Source organism: Taudactylus pleione, unplaced genomic scaffold, assembly GCF_031769625.1.
Source record: "Taudactylus pleione unplaced genomic scaffold, aTauple2 ptg000216l, whole genome shotgun sequence".
NCBI lineage: Eukaryota > Metazoa > Chordata > Amphibia > Anura > Myobatrachidae > Taudactylus > Taudactylus pleione.
Genome location: NW_028284618.1, coordinates 246,734 through 271,005, shown reverse-complemented (window position 1 = coordinate 271,005; position 24,272 = coordinate 246,734). Strand labels below are relative to the sequence as shown.

The 24,272-nt window shown below is 44.7% G+C and overlaps 1 protein-coding gene across 3 annotated transcripts in view; it reads right to left on the bottom strand.

The window, feature by feature from the left end:
* The window catches only part of NEBL (nebulette), a 276,780-nt gene that overhangs the window by 163,295 nt on the left and 89,213 nt on the right, over positions 1–24,272 (bottom strand). For all 3 annotated transcript variants that reach the window (XM_088478587.1, XM_088478588.1, XM_088478589.1), the window contains exon 3: positions 13,190–13,274. In XM_088478587.1, the coding sequence (XP_088334713.1) occupies positions 13,190–13,274 (85 nt within the window). The remainder of the gene's footprint in view (positions 1–13,189; positions 13,275–24,272) is intronic.

Sequence of the window (24,272 nt, the reverse complement as noted above, 5' to 3'; positions counted from 1 at the left end):
CAGGGGGGTGCCGTGCCCCACCTCAGCCAGTGGCAGATCCAGGTGGAAGCATGATCGGTGCGATCGCTTCCCCCTCCCCCCTCCCGCAGGCAGTTGAGGCTCCCTGAACCCACTGCAGCCCAGCCCACAGCAGAGTGTGCTGGGCTGGAGATAGAGGCTGCGGCCGCTGATATATAAGAAGGGCAGCACAAGGGGCTGCAACAAGCCAAGGCCCTGAGTAATTAGTGGCGGCCCCCCTATCAGTGCCACAGCTTGTGAGAGCCACTGAAGGTTTACTAGTGATGGCTCCCGCTGACCTGTATCAGGGCTTTTAATACTTGAGACCAGTAAGGAGCACTGATGTGGAGCACAGCAGCTGATGGTGGCAATGTAAGCCTACTATTGGCCAGTGGCAGATCCAGTGGTGGTGGTGGTGGTGGGGGGCGAAAAGGGCAATCGCTCACACCCCTCCCCACCGACACTTCTTCCCTGCCGTTGACTGCTATCTAGTAGTGCAGCGGCACATGGGACAGGGAGAAAGTAGAGACAGCTGCTTCTCAGTGGCAGCCACCTCCCCGGGCACTCTGTTGCCCAGTATACAGCAGAGTGTGGCTGGGTGGAGAGGCTGCTGACATTGAGCTGCAGCAGTCCCTGCTCTCTCCCAGCTTGATGTGCCACTGCGCTGCTATGAATAACGGAAAGCTTGGATGAGTCGGGAGTGGCTTAAACCAGGAGTCTGGAGGCTGGCTTGGGTGGTGATCACATGCAGTTCGGTTAACCTATTAGACAGCTAAGGGTGTGGTTTTGGCAGAGCTAATTTAATTTCTGGATGGCAGGCTTTAGGCCTTTTTCCTGAAGAAAATTTTCCCACCCACACTTTCCTAGGGTTTTGTTTGTTGTTAGCTAGTGTTTTGGAGTGAAAGTACTGCTTATCATCAGCCCGGGTGCAGTTGGTGCATTGGGTGTACTCACCTTCTAGTAATTATGGAGAAAAACTGTGCCACCTGTACGGGGACAGTATGGCTATCTACAGATGGGATTGTGAGAGTCAAAGGTTTTGTGCTTAGTACCCTTGTGATTGGTTATGCATCCACTAGGCGGATACCGCCCGTAGTGCAGTGTTTGGTTGTTTTGTTTGCCTTGTTGGGCTGCACTATTTAGGAGCCTTCCTTTCTTGCCACCATACAATCTTCTAAAATTAATTTATTTTACTGTCTCCGTGTGTTTATTTCTCAGATAAGTTGGTTATGTATGATGAGGACACACCTCAGCCGTTACTAGGTATAATATCGACCAGCGGTAGTGGGCAGGGGAAAAGTGTTATGGGGGGCATTCGACCTGATTGCCCCCGCTCCCCCCCTTCCAGATCCGCCTCAGGTTAGGGCTAATGTAATTCTTGTGCATCTGTGTTGTAACTACTTACGAAATAAAGACATGGAGGCAACAAATTTGAGATAACGAGGTCAGAACTGTATGGTGGCATATCAGGGATGTCCCTAATCAGCACAGTCCAACAATGCAAAACCTACAGCAATTGCATTGCGGGCTGTGTCTGCTCTATGGGTGCCCTAAAAACTAAAATTAGGGTATCCACCCCACACTCCACCATAACCACTCCACCCGGAAAGGTGGTTTTGCTGCCCCCATGTAGGTGGTCCAGACTTCCTAACCTCCAGGAAGCTGAGTGCACCCACCAAGCCAACTGCACCCTGTCACATGACTAGCTGTACCTTCCCGCCCAAATGCCCAACAACTATAGCCGCAAGAGAATGGGGGGGGGGGTTCTTCAGAAAAAGAGCTCTGTCCTGAAACCAGAGTCTTAAATAACCCCTACCACTAGTCTACATGCAGCAGACCCTCACAGAGATGCAGAAACATCTGTCAGTCGCTGTATAACTTGCGGTAAGAGCATAACAGGTGACCACCACTCAAGTCAGCCCCCAGCCTCATTGTTTAAGCCACTCCAGGCTCATGACAACCTTCAAATGCTAGTATGCAAAGTTACTGTCTGCGGTTTAGTGTATGGGATTACCTATGCCTGCCAGCTAGTGATTAGCATACTGGGTGTGATTCTTTCTGGATCCTCTCCAGAGCAAACAGAGGGTTGGAAACTCAAATTATGATTCTACGTGTAGCTAGAAATGACATTTAATAAGGACATACCACGCACCGCCCTTGGAGACAGATCATTAAAATATGGAGAGTTTAAACACTATGGTGCAAATTTCTTTTATTTCATCACAAATACACAAAGCCTTACTTTAGTCTATTTATCATTAGGCACACTGGTGTTTATTATATGATAACACATTTTTTTAATAAGGAATAAATAGATTCTTGGATGGTACTAGTTGTGCTGTCTTGTACATGAAATGGAATCATTGCAGGAGGTAAAATTCATCCTGGGGTAAGCTCTGCTTTAATGACGATCGCGTGAATTGATAACGGAGTTGTGTATGCATGCAGAATTTGTAATACTTCTAAGCGTATTGTATACGTGTCAAGAATAATATTGTAGTCACAGCTTTTGTCAGGCGTGAGCTCTTTTCCGTTGCTGTACCTACGTGTAACAAACACAAGATGTACTTTGTGGTCTTTTAAATGACCTCTAAACTGAAAATACAAATGACTTTTGCAGCATGCAGAGGAGAGGAAGCGTCTCAGGGATTCAGCCTGCTGGGATGGTAAGTGTGTAGTGTATGAGGTAATTCAATGGAGAAGACTCGAGGAAGAGACGTCAATGACAGAAAGAGACGATTGCTGGGGCAGGTTTAGTGATGAAGACTGATCAGTCCCCTGATGTTACACAAGTAACAGTGACTTAGGAGATGTACACAGGGAAATCTGAGATAAAGGCCTCATCAAATAGCAGCAAGGATTCTGCAGCACTGCCGGAGAGAGAGTTTCCGACACCATTAATAAAGCATCAAGTTCATGCAAACGACTTACATGGACTGAACCTACGTTGGGCGTAAATGCATTTGCTTAGCGGAACCTTTGCACATTAGAAATGCACGTGCTGACAAAGAAAGGCGCACACCTACGTCCATTTGCAGATTTGGTGCTTGCTTGCTTGCATCTCCTAATACTTGGAGACAGGAGAGAGAATTGGCGTACATAAATAGATCGAGTACAGTAAGGACATGTTCACTTAACTGCAAATTCAGACAGGCCTGCACAGAGATTCCGATACACCTATCGGTCACCGTATCACCTGCAGGAAGCTGGCAGTTGGTGTAAATGCACACTGATGGTGCTGATAATGGTTGCCAGTGTTAGCTGGTTGCTTCGGATTGGCTTAATGCGTATTTGCGTCTGAAGCTAATAGGTGCTTTCATCAATGATTGTGCCTATATTATATGATTTTGTGGGTGTATTTTAGAATTAATTTTTGCTACTTTCACTCATACAGAAGTGTCCTCACTCGTTTCCACAGCAGTCACACCAAACAGCCCCTCTCTTGGCGCGCCAGGTCCCTTGGACCTCTGCTAGTGCCGGGCGCCTTTTTTGCAATGCAATACGGCTAGGATGTGTCAGGAGACTGTGCTGCTTAATTTGATATGTGACACTTGTATATCTATGTACAACACAGTCAATCAGCATGCGAAGTGCTACAATGCAACGGCCGCAGCTTTTTCTACGCCAAGTTCCCTGTACAGTCTCAGTTGCAGACAGATATACAAGTGTCATATATCAAATAAATCAGCAGTGTCAAAAAAAAGATGCCAGACGCTAGCAGAGCTGCATGCCACCTGACGGCTCACTCACGCCAGGCATATCCCGACGCATGGCGTATTAAGGGGTCTGATTACTAAGCAGTGTTAGAAGACAGAGTGTAAAGTGATAAGGTGCCAGCCAATCAGCTCCCAACTGTAAATTTTTCAAGCACAGCCTGTGAGATGGCAGTTAGGAGCTGATTGGCTGGTACCTTATCACTTTTCCCTCTGTTTCCTAACACTGCTAGACCCCTGAGTCTAGAATGAAAAAAGACACATCTGTACACAGGAAGGAAAATTATACCTGCTGTAAAATGCGTTTTTTTCCCTAACCTTCTTTGTGCTTATTACCCGTTTAAGTACCCGGTTAAGTAGAAGTGTGTCTGGGTGAATGTACATACCGTAAACCTGGTGCATAAGTTACTGTTACAGAACTATATGCATCTTGTGACACCTGTGCCTAAGCATATGAAGATAAATACAGTATTTTTACATGCAGCGTATGCGAACTTATTTTTTGACACATATATCTCCAGCACACTATGAGCCCCTATAGAGTGTGTGCGTGCCGAGATGCATTCTAACCCTTCTGGAGGTCCATAGTGCTAAAATGTTCTATAAAGACATTTTACAGTATCCGTGTGACCATATTATTTTCTATTTGTATTTAGGGCCATACATACTGACTTTGCTGCCCTTTCCTCCGGGAGGGGGTAGCCAGGTCGGAAGAAAGGGGGCTTGACGGCCAGGAAACTATACAGTGCAGATAAAACAGGCATTATATGGCGGAAGGTGGGGCTACACTGACGCGATTCACCGCGTCATTGGCCCCCCCTGCACAGCCAACTTGTGGTATGTAAGTGGACGGCCGCAGGGGGTGCGAGCAGGGGGAGGGGGGTGCTCTGGAGACTTGACAAATTTCCAGGTGGCTGGGAGTGTCACCTGATTTCGGGAGACTCCCACCCATTTCGGGAGAGTATGCAAGTATGGTTTAGGGCCTGATTCAGATGTGGACATTATTGCAATACCTGCTGTGCAATACCATCCAGCAAATCTTTAAATGCTGCTGGAGGTGTACTCACAGCGATTGCGATCCGAGAGCTGCATCCGGAAATGCTGCATCTGATCACCATAACAACCATCGGTCGCAATGGCGGCAGCTCCTGCCAATCTTAGAAGGCTTCAGCTTACTCAGCTTGCAAGACCAGCTCATTAGTGCTCTGAGGCTCACATTTTTGGTGTACGGTGCATAATTCCCAGAGTGATGCTCACACGGCATTCTGGGGCACATTTTCGGGAGTGATGTCGGCAGTCACAGACAGTGACATCACACCCGGATGCAAAAGCAGCAGGAGGAGATCCATTCTGCTAAAGCCCAGCTGGCTACGGTCGCATCCCATGTCAGGTAAGTGGTTAAAGAGGAATGTAGCATGACACCATTAGGCCCATCAGGAACCCAGGAAAGCCGGCAATTCCAGCTAAGGTAAGTAACTTCCATTTCCCATATTAAGTAATTCAAACACCAGAAGTCAAGATCGCCAGTAGTCAAGATCATTCAACTAGCCCCCTCCCCAATGAAAGACTCCCCTATTTTGTTCCTCAGATGGAACCTCATGCCCATCTCAAGGGGGCAGGAATGTAGTGTGTAAGGGGGCAGGAATGTAGTGTGTAAGGGGGCAGGAATGTAGTGTGTAAGGGGGCAGGAATGCAGTGTGTAAGGGGGCAGGAATGCAGTGTGTAAGGGGGCAGGAATGTAGTGTGTAAGGGGGCAGGAATGTTGGCCCTCATTCAGAGCCGGACGCTCTGAGCAGAGCGCATGCTCTGAATGAGGGCCGGGCTCCATGAAAATGGAGCGTCCTCCTGGACGCTCGTATAGCTGTGGGTCACCACCCACAGGCTATACGAGCGTGTATTGTGATGGCCGCGATGGTCGTGACCATCGCGACCATCGAAATTGCGAGCCGGAGCCTGCGGTTGAGGTTTTCAACCGCAAGCTCCGGAGTGATTTTGGCTCTATCAGAGCCAAAATCACTCCCATTGACATCACTAGTGATGTCAGTGGGCCGGCTTCTGACGGGAGGCGTTCCCGTGGGAATGCCCCCGTCAGGGAGGCACGCCCCCGGAACGCCTACCAAAGGGGGCGTGCTGTCAATCAACATTGACAGCACGCCCCCTTCGATCGGACACAACGAGCGAAGGACTTTCCTTCGCTCGTCGCGTCTGGCGCATGCGCACGACGGAGCTCCCTCCGTCGTGCGCATGCTCAGTCCATAACATCGACCCACTTGCGAGCGGACAGCCGCTCGCGAGTGGGTCTGAATCAGGCCCGTAGTGTGTAAGGGGGCAGGAATGTAGTGTGTAAGGGGGCAGGATTGCAGTGTGTAAGGGGGCAGGAATGTAGTGTGTAAGGGGGCAGGAATGTAGTGTGTAAGTGGCCCCACGCTGTCTTTCAGGCAGCGCATAGACCAGTACTACAAACAGAAAATGCTGCCTGGTATTTCTTCTCCCTACTTAGCCCCCCAACATACACCTGATGTCTAAAGGCGACTGTCTCAATTCCCTCTGGGACTTATACCACTGGTGTGGAAATCTTAAGCTGCGTACACACTAGACGATAAAATAAACAATATGGGCCTGATTCAGACCCGCTCGTGAGCGCATCGCGCTCGCAAGCGGGTCGATGGCCAGGCAGTGCGCATGCGCCGCGTGCGCACTGTGCATGCCCCGTAGCATGAGAGAAATTCTCTCACTCCGGGGCTCGCTACAAACGTGGCAGCTGTCGATGTTGATCGACAGCTCGCCCCATTTTGTAGGCGGGGAGGGGGCATGGCTGGACAAACGGAGGCGTTCCTGAAGGAACGCCTGCCGTTTGTGGGCGGCCCTACTGACATCACTCGTGATGTCAGTAGTGAGCTCCTACTCTATTAGAGCAGGAAGCTCACTGTGGCTTGCGGGAACGAGACCCTACCACAAGGGTCTCGTCGCAAGCCCGATGGTTGAGACCATCACCTGGCCACCCGCTAAAGCTGTGGGGGGTAACCCACAACTAATCGAGCGGCCTGGAGGCCGCCCAAAAACACAAAAGAGGCCGCCCTGATTCAGAGCGAGCGATCACAAAGAGCGTCCGGCTCTGAATCAGGCCCTATGAACGATAACGATATTGTTATCATTCACCGCATTCAATATCGTCCAGTGTGTATGCAAGATATCGTTAACGATGCACGCTCCCGCAGATCGTTAATGATGTCTTTCATCGTCCCTCCTTGCAGGGCAACCTGAGAATACCATCAGGTTCTGTAAGTTCCGGGATGAGGGTAGGTGCCATCATTGAACGATATTGTTATCGATATCGTTCAGTGTGTATGATCAATGTCAATGACGACATTGAGCCTGGCAGTGCAGGGGAAACATGGAGCATATCGTTAAGTGTGTATGAGCCTTTACTTATCGTCCATTAGTGGGTGTATTTTGTTTTTAAGAGTTCGGACAAGGCTGAACTGTGCAGTTTTGAAAATTTATGCTAATTTTGCATCAGCACCAAAGATAAATTACTTTAGGGAGCAGCTTGAATTATTCTGCATTGATATACAGGATATCTGAAATTCTGAAACCTAAACAATGTACAGGTTTATAAAAATCTGCAGTCATCAGAGAGGAAGGGAGGTATTTCCTGTTCTATTTTTGAAGTCGTTGGGCGAGTTTGAATTACTTCATTTCTGAACCAGTGATAACATACAGTAGCTCCAGAATGACTAACGCTGGACCTGTGTAATGCCTCTATAAAATCTTGTGTGTATTATGTGTCTCACTGACTTGGTAAATAAATACAGACACTTTTAGGCATAGTCAATGAAGTGCAAAGCTGGTGCATGACTAGCATACTGCATACAAGATTGTCCAATTTAGCGAAAATGTGATAATCTATAGTAATACAGAGGCATGTGGAATTATATTCCATAATGAGTGCAAACCAAAATGTATACAAGTGAGTTGCTCTATTTATATATATCCTAGGTCTGCATAGGGAAAATAAAATAAAAAAACAGAATAATCTATGTCTCCAGCAAACTCAGAGAAAAACACAAAAAGACTTGCACATAACAATAGCTATAACAATAACAACAATAACACACATAATAAATCATGAAAAGCAGACAGCAACATGTTCTAGATTGAAGGGTAAATGTAATGGGTAAATGTAAATGTACTGCAGCTTTGAGACATGGGCGAGTACCATTAAAAGACTTACTTTAATACATCAGGCAGTCTCGCACGGGACTTGCCGATGTCTCAAAGCCGCAGCCTATTACATTTATCCCTAAGCCTGCTTATAATGCTGCCCACTCTGTGATACTACAGGTGATACAGAGAATTGGCCCCATATTACAGTATTTGTGTTGCCAGAAAGACAGTGATGCCCAAAAAATAGCCCAATCAAATAAATCATTATCAGGTATGTTGGAGATTCGGTCAGAAGATGACTGATTGCCCACTGTGTGTGGGCAATCATCCACCTGCTCTAACAGTACTCAGTATTCCAAAAGTGCTCTAAATTAGACATGGATCCTGGCGATTGCCTCTTTGGAAGTGTCGCCCCTCCCCACCTGCTTATCGTGATTGTCAGTATTATTGTTTTGCAAGAAAGTTCAGTAACAGTCTCTGTCTTGCTGTAGGTCTTGAGATGCTCTCCCTGCCGTTACATGGGTTTAGGCTGATATACTGAGGTCAGCGACACCACCAATCCTGGTGGGCCTTATTGTGTGTCATTGGTGGGTGAGTTTGGATACCTTGAGTTGTTGGGGATGAGCTGGCAGGTGGCCCATCTCAGTCTTGACTTGTTGGTTATGGGCTGGCAGTTGGATTCCTTCTAGGCACTGAGTTTTTGGCAATGGGCTGGAAATTGGCCCCCGTCTAAGACCAGTTGTTGGCGATGGGCTGGGAGTTGGCCCCCATCTAGGATTGAGTTGTTGGTGATGGGCTGGCAGTTGACCCCCATCTAAGCCTTGAAATGTTGGCAATGTGCTGGCAGTTGGTCCTCTTCTAAACCTTGAGTCATTGGCGATGGGCTGGGAGTCGGTCTCCATCTAGACATTGAGTTGTTGGTGATGAGCTGGCAGTTGGCTCCCATCTAAGCCTTGAGTTGTTGGTAATGGGCTGGGAGTTGACCCCCTTTATATAAGACTTCAGTTGTTGGCACCAATCCTGGTGGGCCTTATTGTGTGTCATTGGCGGGTGAGTTTGGACACCTTGAGTTGTTGGGGATGGGCTGGCAGGTGGCCGCCATCTAAATCTTGACTTGTTGGTTATGGGCTAGCAGTTGGATTCCTTCTAGGCACCGAGTTGTTGGCAATGGGCTGGAAGTTTGCCCTTATCTAAGACTTCAGTTGTTGGCGATGGGCTGGGAGTTGGCCCCATCTAGGATTGAGTTGTTGGCGATGGGCTGGCAGTTGGTCCTCATCTAAGCCTTGAAATGTTGGCAATGGGCTAGCAATTGGTTTAAGCCTTGAGTCATTGTTCGATGGGCTTGGAGTTGGCCTCCATCTAGACATTGAGTTGTTGGTGATGGGTTGACATTTGGCCCCCATCTAAGCCTTGAGTTGCTGGTAATGGTCAGGCAGTTGCCCACCATCTACACCTTTTATTGGATTATTTGGGTAAGATGTAGATACTGTGTGCTGAAAACAATTGTCTACCTTCCCTGGTAGGTAGAGGCTTCAGGTAGTGCAGGAGGCTATCAGCAGAGGGGAGGGTTGTGGGACTAGTTTAGGAAGCAGCAGAACAGACCAATTGTGTGCTGAATGTCTTCTCTATGTCATCTAGGGATGCCCAGCACACAGCTCTGGATGAGGAAACTACCCTTAGTGATTATCTTAATGCCTGATCCACGAGGGAAAGAAGAGTGATGTGAGGTTCAGTGTCTCTCTCTGAACTGTCAACCTGTCTTCTATTACTGTCAGGGTGTGTAAAGATGCATACACATGTAAAGATTTTCTGTCCAACCATCCAACTAGTTGATTAGTTGGAATGAAAATCTGGTAACGTATGGGAGTAAATGATGGTCAGAAATTTGCTCCAAAATTCCAGAAAACAGATGAAAATGGTCGTTAGACATTTTGTTAAATGTTTGATCTAAACAATTTGTTCACACAACAGTTTTTGTCCATTTTGCGGCGTTTGGGAGAAAATTGCTGATTGTCATTTGCTTTCATACCTTACCAGATTTTCATTCCAACCAATCAACAAGTTGGATGGTTGGACAGAATATCTTTACGTGTATGTATGCAGCTTTACTCAGTTCTGCTTGTGACTGTGTCTTCATTGTAAGTGTTTGTCTCTGACCTATCAGCTTGTCTTCCAGCACTGTCAGTGTATGTGTCCCTCAGTCCTGCATGTGTTTCTGTCTGTGAATCTGACCAGCTTTGAGTAAGTGAAAAATTCCAATAATTTTGTAGAGTAGAAATTACCATGTGCTCCACCACATAGCATGCAGTGTCCTTTACGTAAATGGTTATGGAGTAAAGTGTGCTGGTGTGGGCGCTGCTGGGATAAAAGCAGGCCTAAAAAATGACTGAGAGTGTCCTTAGCTAACACTCACACAATGATAAATAGATAAGCAATGGGTGTGTCACAAATCAAACGGCGCTTATCTCAATAAACCAAGCAGATGAATATGGTGTATAGTAAAAACAGCGGGATTTATGCCACAAATAGGTACCAAAATAGATACATAAACAGTCAATAATGGGACAAGAAACAGACAATAAAGAACGGTTAATATAGAAATGAACTCATCAAAAGACAAAGCAATATGAATGTGCAATGAGGTAATTAACAAAAAACACACAGAGGAATACCTCACCAAGGTGCTAGCGTGACTCAAAACTCCTTGCAATTGGGTATGTATATTCTGATACTTTAAAAATGGTTGCTGCTGCTAAACATAAGGGGCTGCACCTTATATATAAGTTCAACAGAAAGGAAATCAAAAAGAAGAAGTGCTAACCATAAATAGTGTCACAATTTGAATCAAATTATAATATATTCAATATGAAAAATAAATACAATAAAATAAACATAAAAGGGTTTCAGCTGATCCCAATAAACAATGGCAACATGGATAAATCACAATGATTTAGATTCAAAAAATGAATCAATAAAAACATAATAATTGTCATTTTTGCAATGGTCTACACAGTATATGGTTAATCCACTGGTTCTCCCATTCAGAAAAAAAGACTTTTAGAACCAATAAATATAAAAAGAACTCTGCTACAATTCCTAGATTTTATTTTGATAAGGGAAACCTCCAGTTCCTAGAGAGGTGGAAATCCCTTACTGAAGGAGGATAATTTGTGTGCACACAATTAATGGTAGTTGGGAGCTTCTCATAGTAGGCAAATTTGTGCAGTTTCCTTTTTCTTAATAAAGTCTTGCAGCACTGTGTTTGTAGCAAGATGCAGACACAAATTGGTAACAAAACACCTGTGATGTTTCAATCTGCTGGCAACAGAAACACTAGTTCAATTCATTCGTCCTGCAGCTGATTGACAGAACGCAATCTATTTGATAGATGCTGATAAAGATGAATTTATCTTGGTGTGGATTAATTCACCTTAGAATACATGTTCCAAACATTCATACTCGAACTACCAGCTTGGCATATACAATGTTAATTGTTAACAGCTACTGACAGTGTTCAGTATGCCGTCTGTGTACGGATAGAGGCCCTGATTCAGACGGGCCGTTTGTTTTTTTTCCGGCCTCCAGGCTGCTTTCTAAGCTGTGGCCATCAGGCTTGCGACGAGACCCTTGTGGTAGGGTCTCGTCCACTGCAAGCACCAGTGAACTTCCTGCTCTATTAGAGCAGGAAGTTCACTACTGACATCACTGGTGATGTCAATAGGGCAGCCCACAAACAACAGGCGTTCCTTCAGGAACGCCTCCGATTGTCCAGCCACCCCCCCTGCAATCACAACTGACAGCCGCCCCGTCTTGTAGTGAGTCCCGCAGCAAGTGAAAATTCACTCACTACGGGGCTAGCGCATGCGCACTGCCCGGCCATCAACCCACTAACCAGAATCCACTAACCTGTGGAAAAGACTGTCAGATAATATTTGTGAGTGCTGCTTACCGCTGCCTTATACGGGACCTCTGGAGGTCCATAATACTGCGGAAGATCAGTCCGGATATGTTCGGCTGCTGGTGAGCGGTGTACACCGTCAGTTTGGGCGCCCTGATGTGGTCCAAAAGGCTGTTGTCCACTCTGATGGGAGAGAACTGTTTTCCAGGTAACGTCCTCAGTAGTGAAGAAAACGGAGGGGGTGGATCTTGACGCATTTCTCAGCCACGAACAAGGGGTTGTTTCTTCAGAAGTCAGTTCCTCTGTGACTACTGACGAACATTGGATCCAGAGCCAGGATCCAGCTCTGGGATTCCCTTTAGGTATAAATAAGACCAGCAGAAGCATGGGTGAGTACTAGCCTTGAAGAAGAGACCAGGAAGTATCTCGAAACGCGTTGGCCTACCCTCGTGCTATCTGAATATTGGACACCACTGGAAAGATACCACATCACTGGTAAAGCTTAGGAGCCACGTGCAGGGGAACCGGTGCCTCTGCATGTTCATTCTATTAACACCTGCGGCTCCTCATCACAGTGTGTGGTAGGGACTTCTTGTTTATGGTGTCGAAACCCCCTTTTATACACGTGTCACTATATTATTTATGTGTCACCGTCTTTAAAGCTTTCAACAACATTGCTTCAGGTTCTGGAGAACCTAGCCTCCTCCATCGGAGGCCTTATTAATTACCTCATTGCACATTCAAATTGCTTTGTCTGTTGATGCGTTCATTTCTATATTGACCGTTCTTTATTGCCTGTTTTTTGCTCCATTATTGATTGTTTATGTATCTATTTTGGTACTTGTGGCATAAACCCCGCTGTTTTTAGTATACATCATATTCATCCTCTTGGTTTATTGGGATAAGCGCCGTTTGATTTGTGACACCCCCATTGTTTATCTCCTTTAGCTAAATGCCTGCCCTCTCCTTCTGTTATGCTCATTACACTAATCTATATAAATAGAGGTTAATAATAATAATGAATCTCGTTCTTGCACTGCTACACAAAACCGGTGACCATTCTCCGTATACTACAAGGAACACCCTCCAATTCTTTCCAATGGACAGTGCAAACTCCTTTTCTTCCAAATGCCAACTTGCTCTATGAATCTAGGCACTTTGAGAAAAATCTAGGGATACGAGAACTTTGGGCTCAAAAGACAGAGGCATTTGATATTCACTGAATGCCACCAGATACTAATTTTCCAGATAACCTGGAGTGAGAGACCAAGAATTTCCATATTTACACCTAGTAGCAGATGGCAAATAGGAGTACGGCAATAACGAGATCTCTGTGGCTGTGCTGATTGCCATATGGCAAGGCAAATGTTGTATGTAGGTGATATGGGCTCCTGTACTATCAGAATTACGGTACCTGACTTTGCAGTTCACTCTGTTGCCTCAGTCGAAGATTTTCGGGAGTATCTGCCACTGTGGTGAAGGACTGCTTTGGATAGTGTCTAGAGAAAAATTATGAACATCATAAATTATCATTGTTGAATACAATAATAAAATGCATGCAAACAAGTTTTTTAAGCTGTCGACATCTATTCACAGGTGACCTAGTATAGCTCAGAGATTGGAAACGTGTTGCATTCCTGCATTTGTGAACTTAACTGTCCCAGCATGCTGTCCTGTATTTTGGCTGGCAAAGTATGCTGTGACCTATGAATGGCCACCTTACACCTCAGGCCACCTCACAACATGGAGACAGGTGGGCATGACCCCACTTTCATTCATTCTAACCGCTTAATAAAAATATATGAATATGGTATATCCTCATTACCTGGTGCCTAGAATATCATGCTTGTATACAACCAACCCAACAAAACTAGTATACAAGCACAAAATACAAGACGTGCACTAGCTGACTTTAGAAGGCCCTTTGCAAGCATTTGTAATTGCTGAAGCAGGTGGAATATTCTGAACAGGCCACACTCACTCATTTAATTAATCCTAAAGGGCGGGGTTATGTGGAAGAAATGTTGAAGGTCATTCTGTTACTGTTAACGATATGTTTCTCCATTCCCTGTATATGGGTTTGTTTTATGCATTTTAGGGTTGATTCAGAGTTGGGAGCAAAGTAAGAAAAGGAGTAACTTTACACGTTGGCAAAACCATACTGCGCTGCAGGTGGGACAGACTTAAAATGAGCAGATTTAGGTTTTGGAGGTGCATGTCCTAGCCATACTTGCCGACCTTTGGGCTGCCCCCTTCCAAGGGGGTGTGGAGCAGCTAAAGTGGGCGGTGCCAGGGGTGTGGTGATGTGTCATCTGAGCCCCGCTAGACAATGCAGAGATTACCAGAATTGTAAAGCAGGGGGCAGGCCCAAGATGACTAAATTCCTATGGGCCTGGTTCAGATTTGGGAATAGAGTGGACAAACCATGTTGCAAAGAAAGGGGTGCAAATACATACATTTTTGTTTGCATGCAGGATAAATAATGGCTACTTTTGCATGTTGCCTACAAATGCTGGATAGCATTATATCTACACTGCAATTTAGATTTCAGGTTGGACACATCCCTCCCAAATCTAAATCTCTCTTCACATTTTACATTTGCCCCATATGCAGTGAAACATGGTTTTACCAAGATGCACAGCTTCTTAATCTTTCTTTCTCTATTCCCAACTGCGAATCAGGCTCTATGGGTTAAATGAACTAGGTTTAGGTTATAAAGTTTAAAATTGAAGGTATAGCTGGGTGGATCTGCTGTGGTTGCCAAAGCCAACCGAGAGATTGGGCAATATATGTTCACGAGTACAGGAAATGCTCAGATTTCCCTCCAATTCCAGGCAAGGTATAGACTATCATCCATTAATTGTGGCCAAATCAAACATATTCTATCCTGCTGATGTCATTTCCTAACCAACATTCTCATAGTATCTGAAACTATTTGAAAATGAGCAATAGTTGTACACAATTTCAAGTACTTTGTTTATCTCATCTAGCAAGAAACCAGTGTGACTATGCAGAAATCTCAGCCCATAGCTAGCAAGCAAAGTGACGGTAAAGGATACCTGGATATACTGCACATGGTAAGTGGTAACTTGCCCGGATCATCAGATTGCCAGTTACAGTATGTTAGAAATATGTCTATACACATTAAGGCCAAATCTCCCACACATGTATTTTCTTTATTATGTCCGGTCAGAGACGCTATACATGCAAAGATCTGTATATCGACTGACTGGATATTATAACCATCTGGGAAATTCATTGGCCATACATGCTATATTTTGAATCCAAACTGGGCTACATCAGTCGTGCATATATATGTTTCAAAGTCCACTCGGCTCCCATCTTCTCAGCCTCTTGACAGCTAGATACTTTAACAATATTCCTTAAGGGAAGTGGCTGTGCAATTCTGTACAACTAATATGATAAGGCTGCAGGAGGTATCTGATGGAAAAAGACGCCTCCTGCTGGCATCGCAGATCTGAGTGCTGCGTCCAAAGGCGCAGCTCTGGATCATCTGCAAGATCACCGGCCACCTGAGTAACCCTGAGGTTGCTCACATTGGCCCTCACAGTTCCGTTGCTGAGGCCAGGAAGTGTGTGTCGGAGGACGCAGGCCCTGGCCTCGGCAATCTCAGAAAATGGGGGCGACATGCCCCCATTTCCCAGAATGGAGGCCGGCACCGCCCTGATCACGCCCCCAAACCAGCGCACCCTCTCAATCAGGCTGTTGCTCAAGGGGCACTGTGTGCGAGGATGCAGGACCCGTTCTGTACACGCGCAGGTGCCCCCCCCATTAGAGTGGTGCGCACACCATCGGGTTTTCGTACATCTCTGTATTAGGCCATAAATTGTCAAAAACGTCTTTCTCTGATGCAGTTACTTGTCCTGGAACCTTCTCTTTGCCACTTCCTGTCCCTTTTCTCGGTTTTGATGTTCCTGTCTCTCCCCATAACTGTAAACTGAGATAGTTGCTTTATACACTTTTTGTTTACTGCATTACAAATGTAAGCACTATCAATACCTATTTATTTATTTACTCATTTATTATTATTGTATTTATTATTTATAAATGTACTCAATGTTCTTTTAATAAAAATATTTAAAATAAAGTCCAGTTTCACTGTCCCAAAACTAGGAGAGAAACAAAATGACAGAATTTTCCTTCTTTATTAATTATTATTAGTAATAACAATAATAATAAACATTTTAAGACCCATTATGCGGCTGATTTAGAACATAAATATTGTTCTATTTAGTTGCAGAGCAGGTGGCAAAATTTTTGCAAAATGGATACATATAAATCGTCCAAAGCTGTGCACACCCCTTCCCCCCCCCCCCACAAATTGGGTTACATATGCAAGAAGTTATTGACAACTTCCTCCACCATCCCACAACTCCAGGTTCAGATGAGCGAGTCACAATTGCGCAAGTGTGCTTAGGCGTATATACATGCACCCACTTTCTGGGCACGCGCAGAACAATTTCACGAGAGATACCATGCAAGTCCCACTCTGCACCAGGCACAGTGGAAGAGATGTAGCCAAGCTTCTAAAGCGTGCTGTAGTGGACAAGAGAGAAGTTTCCCATAGCAACCAATCAGCTTCTAGCTAGCATTTATCAAGTACATTCTATAAAATGATAGGTAGAAGCTGATTGGGTGGTATAAGTATCTTCTCCACCTACTCTTTCGAAGCTCCCCCAGGGTATCTTCAGCACTTAAACACAATAACTGTAAACACATTACACTATAGCAATTACAAGGCATAAAGGAATAATGAGGTCGCTGTGAAAAAGAGCTCACAGTATAAAAGGTAAAGGATACTGAAATATTGAGTGTGACGATTGCAGACATATGTTTTCTGAAGGCTGGGAGTACCGCCAAGCCCTGTGGTACCAGAGGGGTTTATTTGCTTTCTATCCGCTATATCTGATGGCACAGGACACAGATGGTCAGATATTACATGTGATGTGAAGCGACAGCTTCAGCTGATCCACCATGTCATGACCACATCACGCAGGGCTGCTCCATAGCTGCAAGGAAGGATGAAGGAAAGACATCCAACTCCGATATGTCACAGAGATAAAATGCAGATAATATCGCACACAGTAAATCATTACTATGATATATGTATATGTAATGTTTCGTTATATCCCGAGGCAATGAAAGGTTAGCTTATGGACATGATACTACCCTATGTAATAGATCATGTTTTCTTGGATCTAGATCTAAGCTATTAAAATTGAACTTCTATGAATATACTTATATGTCTCAAATAGAAACATTATATCATCATAGCCATTTGCTCTTGAAGAGTTTCCAATTCTGTTTATTTAGACCTTAGTCCTGTCTCTCTTCCTCCTTTCCTTTTGCTGGAATGTCTTGGGGTGCCCACACCAAGGATAGAGAGAAGGAGAATTCAGGAACTCCCTGGAACAGTAACTCATAGAATGCCAGTCCCATATATACTTATGGTGTAACGGGATGCAGTCAGAAAGCCGACGGTCGAAATGCTGACCGACGGCTTCCCGACTGTCTAATCCCGACAGGGGACTAATGACAGGCGTCGAAATCCCAATGCCTATCATTATCCCTACGCTGGGAGCTCGACGCCCAGCATACAGAACGAAGGAAAGCCGGGTGCCGGCCTCGGACAGCCACCAGGGGGGAAGGTTAGGTTTCAGGGCTCCCGGGGGACTTAGGGTTAGGCAGCCCCCCGGGAGGGTTAGGCTAGGGGAAGGGGGGGAGGATTAGGGTTAGGCACCCCTAAAGGAGGGTTAGGGGGGGGATAGGGTTAGGTGAAGTTACTATACTTACCGATCAGGATTTTCAGTCCTGCCGGTCTTCTGCTGTTGGAACTTGAACCGCTCGGCATAGGTCCGGCGGTCATTCATGCCGATCTCGGTGTAACTGTCCCCAGCCAGCAGGTGCTTATACCCCTCCACATTTGTGTGATACTTTAGTGTAGCAGACAAATTGTCGGAGGGTGACTGACAGGTGATGCCTCTGGATAAGATGTACCAATAGCCCCATTTCCCTGTCCCTATACTTATATTTGCATAATAAAAGAAAGGTACTTTACAGGTCAGGATTCAGTGATGTCACTGGTTCCTACTGAGACTGGCTACATTCTATTGAATGTCAGTTCAACCGAAAATGGCTGCATCCATTGTGTGCAATTACCAGGTCCACTTTTAGGGGGAAAATGTTTCAAACCTTCTAAAGTGTGGAGAAGTAAACAAGTGCATCCAATTAGCTTCTAGCTATCATTTATCAAGTACATTCTATAATATGATAAGTTGAAACTGATTGGTTGCTATGGGAAGCTTCTCCACTTCTCCACTCTTTAGAAGGTTTGATAAATTTCCCTACTTATGCATAATATTCATGCATATTAACATTACATTACCATTTCAAAATATAGGCCAGCATATCCCACTGCGCTATAATTGGGATCTAAGAATTAGTAAATTGACAGTAATTGTCTTTTATATTGTATATTGCATTAAAAATCTAATATAATGTTAAAAGATAAAAAGGACGCCATTTTGCTAGAGGTGAGCGGGTCGGTTTTACTCTGTTATGTTCGGATCTCAAAAACAGCATCTTATTGGCTCTGCGGCTCTCATCTCTACATTTTACTTCCTCTCTCAGACACAATTATGGTTACGCTCACTCCCTTATGTTTCATGTCCCTGAACCCATTGCACTGTAGACCACGGACCATGTTTACAAGGACTCTGTCATAAATAATTAATGTCACAGATTTTACCACTAGCATTACCCAGTATCTGCAGGCTATGGAAGCTCTACATTTGACATCTCCTAAAATAAAATTGTTACATTTTCAAACATTAACTAAAATGTTAGATTATACAGACAAACCTTTTGTTATTATTATACTGACATCTAGTAGCTATAATCAGCCCCTTAATGTTATTATTAGAGCTGAACGTTTAATTAGATATACTAAACCGATACTTATAGGTTTCTGGGGAACAAAATGTGCCAAATCTCTTTAAGCCATCTGACTTAATCTAGGGATCTCCACAGCTGTAAATAGGTATATCCTAGTGGCACAGGTATGCAGGAAGAACAGAATAATTCTGAGAAAGAACTTTCAGGAATTTCACTAAAACTTACACAAGTTTGGCAAGCAAAAGTCAAAATAGATTGAAATTGTAAGTGGGGTACACACTGTGCCAATGGATAGGCCGTCCATACCACCGATCCAATGACTGGTAAGGTTATGCACAAACGATCTTGTGTATGTAAACACACTTACCAACCTTACTCCCGAATATGTCGGCCCAGCAGACTCCATTTGAATAGGCCGCTCACTTGTGACATCATATTCAATGGATTCTGCGCCCGATATAGCATTCGGTTGTTCCATTGTGTGTACACTCTGAAGTTGAGCGATGTGAACAATATATCTGCACAGTATATCGCATCAACCGTGCAGTACGGCAGATCCAATATATCTGTGAATGACATCGTTCACACATATATCGTGTGTACAAACTGACCGATGGTCAGCCCAATATATTTTTCATCGGCTGTATGAATGATATATCAACCAGTGTGTACCCAACATAAGACTATTCCAAATTTCTTTTAACATTTTTGACAGTTAATACTAAAAAAAATTGCAAATAACATTAAAGATTTTCGTTATACAAAATGATTCTTGATTTATGATAACAATAACTTAGAAAAACAGTAACAAATACAGTAATCAGCTACGAAGCCCTTTAACCAATCCAGTCCACTTGATCTGTACAGTATAATAGTTGGGAGGAAGGATGCGTACTGTCCACATGCAGCCAAATGTCAGTGGGGAACATCCCCCCTTCAGCACAGGTGCCTGTTACCTGGGGCTCACTTTCCTGGCCTTTGATCTGTCACTTAGGGTCGGGGCTTGGCATTGTAAAACTCACAGGAGAAAATGCCCCTTCCAGGGTCATCAAAACTCTTTCAGTGGTTTTGATAATCTCTCCAGCCCTGGAACCAGGCCGGAGCACAGCAATCTGATTAATGGAGCGTACACACGGTCAGATTTGTCAGACTTGTCAGATTTGTCAGATGAACGATTGAACGATTAAACGATCTGAACGATTTGAACGATTTTACCAAAGTTTTGAACGATTTGAACGATTTGAACGATTGAACGATTTTTGACTGCATTAAAATGAATGGAATCGTCCAAGTCTGACTGCAAACCCATCAGATGTCAGAAATCGTTATCTGACCATCGGGAACGCGCATCGTTGATCGTCCATCGTTCAGGCATGTCAGATATGAACGATTTTCCTTCAGATATGAACGACTGAACGATTTTTAAATCGTTATCGTTCATATCTGAAGGAAAAATCTGATCGTGTGTATGCACCATAATGGAGCGTACACACGGTCAGATTTGTCAGACTTGTCAGATTTGTCAGATGAACGACTGAACGATTAAACGATTTGAACGATTTGGACGATTTGACCAAAGTTTTGAACGATTTGAACGATTTGAACGATTGAACGATTTTTAACTGCATTAAAATGAATGGAATCGTCCAAGTCTGACTGCAAACCCATCAGATGTCAGATATCGTTATCTGACAAACGGGAACGCGCATCGTTGATCGTCCATCGTTCAGGCATGTCAGATATGAACGATTTTCCATCAGATATGAACGACTGAACGATTTTTAAATCGTTATCGTCCATATCTGAAGAAAAAATCTGATCGTGTGTATGCACCATAAGTCAGACATTCCCGGCCCCCAATGGCCCCCAGGTAAGCATGTCATTTTTACACATACATCATAGATTATTACTCCTTTGGGATAAATTCCTCCTTCATGGACTCTCAACACTTGCTGAATTTGTTCTATAGTTATCTGAGTACTTATGAAGTGGTTTCCATTCATGTCCTGCTTTGTGTTTTCTTACCCTGTTTATCGTTTACTAAAGTCATCCGTCCCCTTCTGGCGCTATCAGGGGCAGAACTATGGGAGACAATGGAGGCGCCTGCCGCCGGGCTCCAGCTCTGAAGGGGCACCTCCTCCATTGTCCACAACATATTCACCCCACTTATGGCTGTACCTGTGCACCCAGAGTGTACCGTCATGGCTGCCCAATACATGGCACTCCTTCCCGGCACCTGAGAAGCTACCATACACTAGTGGAGAGCTCCGTATCAGACCATCAGCTGGGGGAAACACCAAATTATAACTTGCCTCCGGGCATCTGGGGTGAATTTAAGCCACTGGGTGAGCAGTTTTGTCATGACATTTCATTATGTTAACTAGCATAAAGACTGAATTATTAGCAATCAGCAGTTAGTATGTTGAAACTACAAAGATCTCATTTATGTGGGTTTTGTTTGTAGGCAATTAGTAAAATGCTGTGAAATAAATTAGTACTATAGACAAAGCAAGGAATAGATGATCAGCACTCAGCCCCTGAATGACAAAGAAGTCCAAAAACTCAATCATTTTCATACAACAACTATGCAGGTTGCCACATTCAGTACACTGTAACTTGGCATATGTTTCCACCTCTTTTCATGTATGTGAGTAATGAGTAATAGATCACTTTGTAATTTTGTTTTATAATGCAAAATAATTGAAAGACACTCTGCATGCGTCAAAAATGAGCACACGCACGTACGGTCTATACAAAGTCATCCATCTTTGGTGTTGGAAATGATCTGTGCAGGTGTTGATATTGCACTGTGCCCTCTCCATTTGGCTCCGACTGCTGTAGGGTTGCAATCCTGAGGCTCTACACATGAGAACGATGTGTATCGTAGCCGGCCCGCCGCCCAATCTAATGATATAGCGGACAGCCGTACACACTGCACGATTAGGTGTACGACTGCCCGATAGATCGTTCTCCTGCTCCACTCACCTGCATGGCATTGTCACCCGGGTCGTTCCATCTGACGTGCAGCACGTCAGATGGAACGACCCGATGACGGCCCGCCATAAAGCGTACACAATGTGTGATCCGCATGATATGTCGTTCCAATTTGGCATATTGTGCCGATATCGCTCTAGTGTGTACCCACCCTTAGAGAATAATTGTGCTCTGTGTGGCTCTGACTATGGAAAGTAAAATAAATTATACCAATGTTTCTAAGAATGCAGCAGAAACCAGACATTTGTTGTTAGTAGGCGATTAAATAACTCCTGTAATTCCTCTACTTTTTAAGAAAAAATTAAATTATTGCTAAATTCATTGTCTGAACAATAATGATGAAGTCTGGAGATACAAAAAAATATATATATATATACTTAGCATGTCTAGGAGCTGTGGCTTAGGGGCCTTTTCATCATTGGGAGCCTCATGGCCTCTGATGATGTAGTATCGCTGCAGTTATACTTTAGTACGGGGTGACAAGAACAAGCGCCATCTGAAGCTGGTGCTTGTTCTCGCAGGCAAACTCTAAAAACTTAAACTTTGCTGAATATCAGGTGGCCCTATTCGGACCCCTGATGATGAATGGACCAGTAACTTAAAACTAGCATTTCCACATGGTTAACGGAACAGTTTTCATTTAATGAAAAGGACCCTTAGTATTACAGTCAGAGTAGAACTAGAGCAAAGAACGGGAAAGAGTTTGATGGCAATCTCGCTATTTAATTATTACATTATCGAGAGAGCTGCCCCACCTCCAATTCTCTGCAAAGACAGGTGTATGCCAATTTGATTGGTCGTCAGGCTGCCTGTCACAGGCACGTCTCTAACAAGTCCCGCCACGATGAGTAATGCCCACCCTCTCCTCAAGGTGCAAAAAAAATGATAAAGAAAAAATGTTATGAGGAATTTGGAACTTTTTGGTACATATACTACCGTGCTATTTTGAATAATTTAATAAAGTGTTAGCACGCAATAATTTTGGAGAAAAAAAGAGCATCATGGGAACAGGTAAGGAGTTACACCAGACATGAGTACTGAAGCATACTCTTTACTACCATTTGGCGAGCTTAGGCAGTTTCCTAGAGTGCCAATGGTTAGGTGGCACCTAAAACATTAAATGAGTGACATCATTTTTACACTCCCAATCTGAGGAGTAGAGGGTGCTGCATAGTGCCCCCACTTTCCGACTTCAATGGTAAGAAGCAACAGCCTTTGAGACGCAACAACCAAGGGTGAGGAGCCATTTCTGAAAGTTGAGTGGCACTGTCTGGGGCGGCATACTGATCCCTGTGAATTCTGCTCTTCTGTGGCATGAAGGGAGGAGCTCCCATTACATTCCAACAAAACCAGTAGCAGACAATTATGAAAAGTTGTACAAAAGCAAAAAGTGCTATAATTTATTGCAATAAATCAGATATTTGCTTTGTAAACTACTAGAATAATAATAGTTAGAATCTGGCCATTTGTTTTGGGTTCAGGGTTTTTTCCTGTGAGATTGTTTCATAAATATCCAGCAGTTAGGTAATCCCTTATCTTCTAACCCTCTCTTTATAGCTCCTTAAACAATGGATGCATACCCATAACCTTTAGCAAAAAAAAAAAACCTGGTTATGTGCTCTGTAAATGGAATGGGTATGAAATACCGCCGGCCGCATGGTCGGCGGTTCAATTCCTGTCAGCGGCAGCCCGACAGGAGCAGAGTTCGAAGCAGCGGAAGCCCGACAGCGCTGGAAATCCCGATCATGGATAGGTAAGTATAAACTAACCTAACCCTCCTTAGGGGTGCCTAACCCTAATCCCCCCTCTAAGTGCCTAACCCTAACCACCCCCTTCCCCGCTGCCTAAACCTAAGTCCCCCGGGGGGGTGCCTAACCCTAAGTCCCCCCCCCGGGGGTGCCTAACCCTAACCCTCCTTCCCCCTAGCCTAACCCTAGGGAGCCATAAACCTAACCCTCCCCCCAGCGATCGTGATGCCGGGCGCCGGTCTCCCGGCGTCGGGGAAATGTGGGAATCTACATCTAGGCATTTCACCCTTGCCGGGATAAGACAGTCGGGAAGCCGGCTGCCGGTATTTAGGCAGTCGGCTTCCCGATTGCTTCCCCTGTAAATTATTCTATAGAACAGTTACACAGTATAGATGGCCCTGAGGGACTTAGGGGTAGATGTGCCTTGGGGAGTGATAAAGTACCAACCAATCAGCTCCTAACTGTCATTTTTCAAACACAGCCTGTAAGGTCACAGTTACGAGCTGATTGGTTGGTACTTTATCTCACTAGACTTTAGGGGCAGGATGCATCCCGCCACTCTTTGCATGTTGTTAACGCAGGTATACATGAAACAATGAAAGACTGCGCAAAGGACCGTTCTCTCGGTGAGAGTGACCCTTTGCGAATGAGGGACTTCCAGGTCTAAGACCCAGAAGTCCCTCTGGTGTCCTTCTGCGCATGCGCAGAAGGATGCACATGCCAGGGGGAAGGGGGTGTGCAGGGAGGGATCCGATTGGATCCCTCTCGCAGCACTCGTCCAATAGAAGCCCATAGGCTTAAATAGGATAATGCCAGCTGAAGATGGCGTTACCCACCGCT